Raw genomic sequence first — 6,000 nt, forward strand, 5'->3', positions numbered from 1 at the left:
CAAATGTTGGAATCTCTGTAATACAGCCGCATTTTAAGCTATATATTTTTTCTGTCAAAAAAGCTTGGGCCAGATCCTCTGTGGGTGTAAATAGGCCTAGCTGCATTAAAGTCTCTGGAGCTATGGCAGTTTACACCGAGCTGAGGTTCTGGCCCTGTGAACTACAACTTTGGGGCCTGTTGAGCAGTCCTGTGGATGCTCTAAAATGGCTGCTTCTGACAGTGCAGGAGGGGTGCCTCTGGAAGGCAGGCCTTATTGGAAGGATGTCAGAGCATCAGACATCAGCTCTGATCACCCGACATTATGATAGTCTTCCTAAAAAGACTGATATTCAAAGATGCTAGTTTCTAGAATGGTGAGATCTCTATACTGGTGGTCCACGTGTTACAGGCAGGACACCTGGAGTAAATTTTCAAAAGCACCTAAGTCCCATTGACTTTCAATAACAGTTGGTAGCCTAAGTCCGTCTATCTATGTGTCCCTCTCTCTTTAAAAGGGAACTTAGCTTCCTGGGAAATGTTACCCTTAGCTCTCCCCTCCAAAGGTTTCAGAGTGCCCTCTCCCTGCTTAGTCCATACATACAGGAGAACTTGAGAGTGAATCCTACAGATAGCAAAATTTGGAGGTAAAATCCTGGGTCCACTGAAGACAATGGAAGTTTTGCCATTGACTTCAATGGGGCCAGGATTTCACCCTGAGTGTTTCCAGCAGGACTGATCAAAAAATGTACATCAATTTTTTTTAACAGAAAGTATCTGCTTTCCTCAATTTCTAATTTTTTTTCATCAGAATACCAACACCCCCCACTCACCCACCTAAATAAGGCAGTTTTGGCCTAAAGTTTTACAGATTGGGCTAAAAAGAAATTCACCAAAATGTCAACATTTTCTGCTGAAATATTTTTACCAAAATGTAAAAAGAAATCATTCTCATCTCAGTTTTTTGCAGAGGAAAAATATTTCTGATCGGTTTATTTCCAGTGTAACTTTGCATTGTATATAACAGAATCACAGAAATGTAGGACCAGAAGGGACCTTGACAGGTCACTAGTCCAGTCCCTTGCATTGAGGAAGGACTAAGTATTATCTAGACCAGGCCTGACAGATGTTTGTCTTACCTGTTCTAAAAAACCTCCAATGATCAAGATTCCACAACCTCCCAAGGTAATTTGTTCCAATGCTTAACTACCCTGACAGTTACCTAAATCTCCCTTGTTGCAGTTTAAGCCCATTACTTCTTATCCTGTCCTCAGTGGATAAGGAGAACAATTTATCACCTTCCTCTTTATAACAACTTTTTACGTACTTGAAGACTGATCATTTCCCTCCTCTGTCTTCTCTTCTCCAGACTAAACTAACCCAGCGTTTTCAATTTTTCCTCCTAGGTCATGTTTTCTAGACCTTTAATCATTTTTATTCTCCTCTGGACTTACTCCAGTTTGTCCAGATCTTTACCAAACTAGGGTGCCCAGAACTGGACACAGTACTCCAGCTGAAGCCTAATCAGTGCTGAGTAGTACTATCTTGTGCTCGTTGACTGTCAAGACCTCGTCCAAAATTAAACTGTATTGTGTAACCAGGGCTGGCCATAGATTGTTTTGTAACTCTGTGAGATGTCAGATGTGCAGGGCCCATAAAGGACTTCAGCCACAAACACTGAATTGTGAGCCTCAAGGTTCTGGGCACCACTGGGGAAACTTACAGGAATTTGAGGGGACTTGCAGTGTGGTGAGGAGCACTCATGACTGGCCAAATAGGGAAGCAGCTGTCCCCATCCATTGTTACATACAGTCAGAGATGGTGTCTTTGCAACGTGGATGTCTTCAGGCTATTGAGAGCACTTCTAGACAGTTGCTTGCACAGCTGTGTTCTCTGCATCTGTCTGAGGAGAACTAAACAAAAAGGACTCACCATACATTTGAAGAATCTTTATTTAAAGTCATAAAATATATTTGGGGGAGATTTCTAATGTGTTTTCATTTCTGTCCAGCTAAACGTACCTTCGACCTGGAGGAGTACAGCCTTTCTCAGTCCACTTTGGAACAGGTACAGTGTGCTATTTATAATATTTCTGAGACAGAAGCAAGAAAATATAATGTGTAAAAATGAACATATTTAACCTGGTAACCAACATATTTTAAAGAATGTCCATGTGGGGATCAGTCCAAATAATAATGATCCCTAGCTCTTACTCCACACTTTTCATCAGGACATTTAAAAGTGATTTACAAAGGAGGCCAGCATCATTATTCTCATTTTACAAATGGGGAAACTGAGGCACAGAGCGATGAGGTGATTTGCCCAAGGTCACCCAGCAAACCAGAACCAGGGCCAAAAATTGAAGTCAGGTCTCCTGAGTCCCCATCCAGTGCCCTGTGCACTAGGAACACTGCCTCCTAAATGAGAGGTGTTCTCAATAAGTGGTATAAAGGTTGTCATCTCAGCACTGTCTATGCTGTGTACCTGTCAGAAGCACAGAACAATAATTATTGCAATGCCTTATGATTTGATATGGAATTTCTATTCAGATGCAAATGACACCTATGTACAAGCATTCAAAACCATGGTTATTTCAAAACAGTGGTTATCAGTGAGTTTGCTCAGTTGTAACTGATGTTAGAATTTGGTCCTGTGTTGGTTTTTCTTTGCCACTTAACAGAATTATGTCATCCTCTGATAGCTCACATCTCATTGGGTTAGAGTACAGAAACAATTTCTCATGCCATGTCTCTCTCTTCATTGCAACCTCTTTTTGTGCCTTTTGGATTGTTGGATAAATACATCTAAATCTAAAACAAAATTGTTTGAGCTCTTTGTTTCCAATCCTGGGAATTAATTAGACCCTTCTTTTAACTTTCACATTCCAGGTGTTCTTAGAGCTTTCAAGAGAGCAGGAGAAAGAGGATTTTGATATGAATCTGGATAGTACAGCAGAATGGAAACTCCTTCAGCAGGATGATAACTAAAGCTCTGCACCACAGTCCTATATCTCTGCTACAAACAATATCTGCATGTACAATTACATACTACGTTATATCCAGTACTAACATTGTATTATGGTAATGTCAGGAGAGGAAAGTTCAGCCAGTCATCATGAAAACTATTTTTTGATTAATTACATTTGGCTATGGCTACATTTCCTTTTGGAGCAAAGAATATGTTCTGAGACACATGGGCCAAGGACCAAAAATGGGGTTGGCCGCCAATAACAGAAGATGAGGGAGCTCACGGGCAAAATCAGTCCAATTTCAATACATCTGCAGTTGCAAATACGAGAAAAGCAGAACAGAATCTTAAAAAGCCATCTGCTCAGAAATTTGAACTGAGATCCCTTTTGTCACACAAATCACACAAAACACATTACAGAGTTTTCAGTTAAATACTGGTGGTGAAGTGACGACATGCATAAACCTGTCAGCAGGGATTCATGTATTACAGGGATGAACAAATGTACAGGTGATTGGATATACTGGGCCTGATTTTGCTTTCTTAGTAGATTGATTATGATTTTAGTCCTCTGGCTGCAGCTGAGTTATTTAGATTTGCATCAGTGAGACTGATAATCTCTGTCTCTTTCTGTAAGTGTCCTGAGTTTTTTCACCTTATGGATAGAGGGATCTCTCAACAATGGAGCAACACACTTAACAGTACAGCAATAGTGTCATCTCTCTCGGTGAGACGAAGTGCTTATATGGGACTAGAATGAACAATCTTCTGCCGCGGAGATGTGATTGCTATTAACTGAGTCTGATGCTTTTACACTGTTATCAGCAATTTGCCAGAGTGATCTCATTATTGGAGTATTCTTTATATTATTGGACCTTCAGGTTACTTGCTATGAGACCTGTTAAATATATGAAGAAGAAAAACATTCTCCTCTTGAATGTTAATGGTAGTACTGTTTTGCTGTTCCTTTACGTGCCAAAAGGACATCAGCAGAAGAACAGAGCTGATGTCAGAGAGAGATTCTGTCTCATCAGCATTATTTGTAGGAGACAAAGACAATGACAAAAAAATTAGAAAGCAATGCAATACTACTGGTAGTTCTTGTGTATGAGTCATTGATAAAGTACAAACTCCAACTTCACATGGTTTACAGGTTTAGTGAATAAAATCCTAATAGCTGTATGCATCAACTGGAATTGCTACATGTCAGGGACTTTCTAGATTTCTCACTACTGCTGGAACCTTAAATAGCTGCAACAGCCAGAAACACCATCCTCCATCGGTACCTAGCAACAGCTCCTTTGAATCATGACACACATGTGGCCTCTAAGCTTGACTGTTGCAATGGACTGAACCCGCTAAGCAGAGTGACATTCTGACCCCCAAACCAGTGCGTGCGCTCGAAGTGCGCTGATGGCAGTAACTAATACACCTCAGTCCGCCAAGGGGTGGAGTGTAGGGGCAAGGTTGCGGAAGATTGGCGAGGAGCTAAGGGGTGGACTGAGTATGTGACTGGATGTAAGCGGAGGATGCAGGCAGTTTCAATGAACTTTGTCCGACAGACCCTGCCAAAAGACATTGTAGCATAGCTCAGCATATTTTTGCCTGTAAATAAGTCAGTTTAAGTAATAAGCATAAATCCTATATATAAGAATGTAACCAGCTGTTGACCCCATGTAACTCCGAAATAAGCGCGGAGAATATAGCGCCGCAGAGGACTCCCTGCTGGTGGAGTCCTGCCTGGTCAGCTGTCCCGAACGGCCAGAGTCCCCTGCAGCCCCTCCGCGTGTCCTAGGGGCTCCCCGCGCAGATTGGAGCTTAAGTTTTTCCTTCCTTCAATAAAGCATAGTTTACTATTCTTAGACCTGAGTGTCCTCCTTTCGCTGGTATCTCCCCCCCCCCCCCCCCCAGCCCTCGCGGGCAGGCATCGTGTCATCGCCCAGGTGCTTCAGACGCTAGCTACACACTGAACATGGAATCATACACAAGGACCTCGTATTGGTTTTCAAACCTGCTTCACACATGCTCCTTCTCATTCCGCAATGACTAACTCCCTCAACAGAGAAACACGGTGGGTGAGGAGAGTCAGAGTGAGCTCAAAAGCATGATTTTCTCACCAGCAGAAGTTGGTCTAATAAAAGCTATTACCTCACCCACCTTGTCTCTCGAATATCCTGGGACCAACCTGGCTATAGCACCACTGCATCCCTCAACAGATAAATTCCATGGGGGTGATGGAATTCTCTACATCAGATCGGCATGCGGTTTAAGATACACATTTTTAAGAGAACTACAACTCATGACAACTCGTCTACTTGTCTTCAGTCATCAAGTACTCCTGTTGTGCATTACCCAGCATTAATGCCTAATACCAGCATGTCTAGATGATAGATTCTGGGGGAAAAAATTCATATATTATCTCTCTTGTATATAAAAGAAAATCTGGTATTGATCTGTAATTGTGTATGGCTCACTAAGATGCTAAATGTTCACCTTTCCTCTTTGGACTAGTGATTATATGATATTGAAACAATAGCTGAGATGACAAAATACTCAAAGAAACCTGTTAAAGGTACTCAGACATGGCATGATACAGTAGTTTACTCATTAAATCTCACTAAAGGTAAAGTACCAGATGACAGGATGCTGGATGGAGAAGTGATCTCAATACATACAGGAAAAGTTTTAAAAACCCCAAACATCCATCAGAGAAATAACATCAATTCTAACAATTGAACATGGTTAGAATGTGCTGCTCAGATGCTTGGTTGTGGGAGAAAACATGGGGTTACTTCCCACATCCCACTGGTTCTGATCTCACACAGATCCCACAACCAGCAATGCCTGTGACCTACTGTATTCCGAACAGTGATGAAATGCAGAGTTGAGCTCTTGGGCAGAGAGTAGCAAGGCAAAAAAAACTTTCCCTGTTTAAAAACAAACCAACCAACTACTGCGGGTTTTTTAGGCAGAAAAAATGTAAAAACAAAAACACAGTTTTACTTCAATGGAAGATCATCTTCTTCAGTTAGGCTGGGATTCTCATAAGTGCCTA

The 6,000-nt window shown here is 41.6% G+C and overlaps 1 protein-coding gene across 2 annotated transcripts in view; it reads left to right on the forward strand.

The window, feature by feature from the left end:
• Window positions 1-4,809, forward strand: part of LOC125621322 (ATP-binding cassette sub-family A member 10) — a 60,920-nt gene extending 56,111 nt beyond the window's left edge. For both annotated transcript variants that reach the window (XM_048818097.2, XM_048818098.2), the window contains 2 exons: window positions 1,990-2,045; window positions 2,867-4,809. In XM_048818097.2, coding sequence (XP_048674054.2) covers window positions 1,990-2,045; window positions 2,867-2,965 — 155 coding nt within the window. In that variant the 3' untranslated portion in view covers window positions 2,966-4,809. The remainder of the gene's footprint in view (window positions 1-1,989; window positions 2,046-2,866) is intronic.
• Window positions 4,810-6,000: the final 1,191 nt, after the last annotated feature.

Source organism: Caretta caretta, chromosome 14, assembly GCF_965140235.1.
Source record: "Caretta caretta isolate rCarCar2 chromosome 14, rCarCar1.hap1, whole genome shotgun sequence".
Lineage (NCBI taxonomy): Eukaryota > Metazoa > Chordata > Testudines > Cheloniidae > Caretta > Caretta caretta.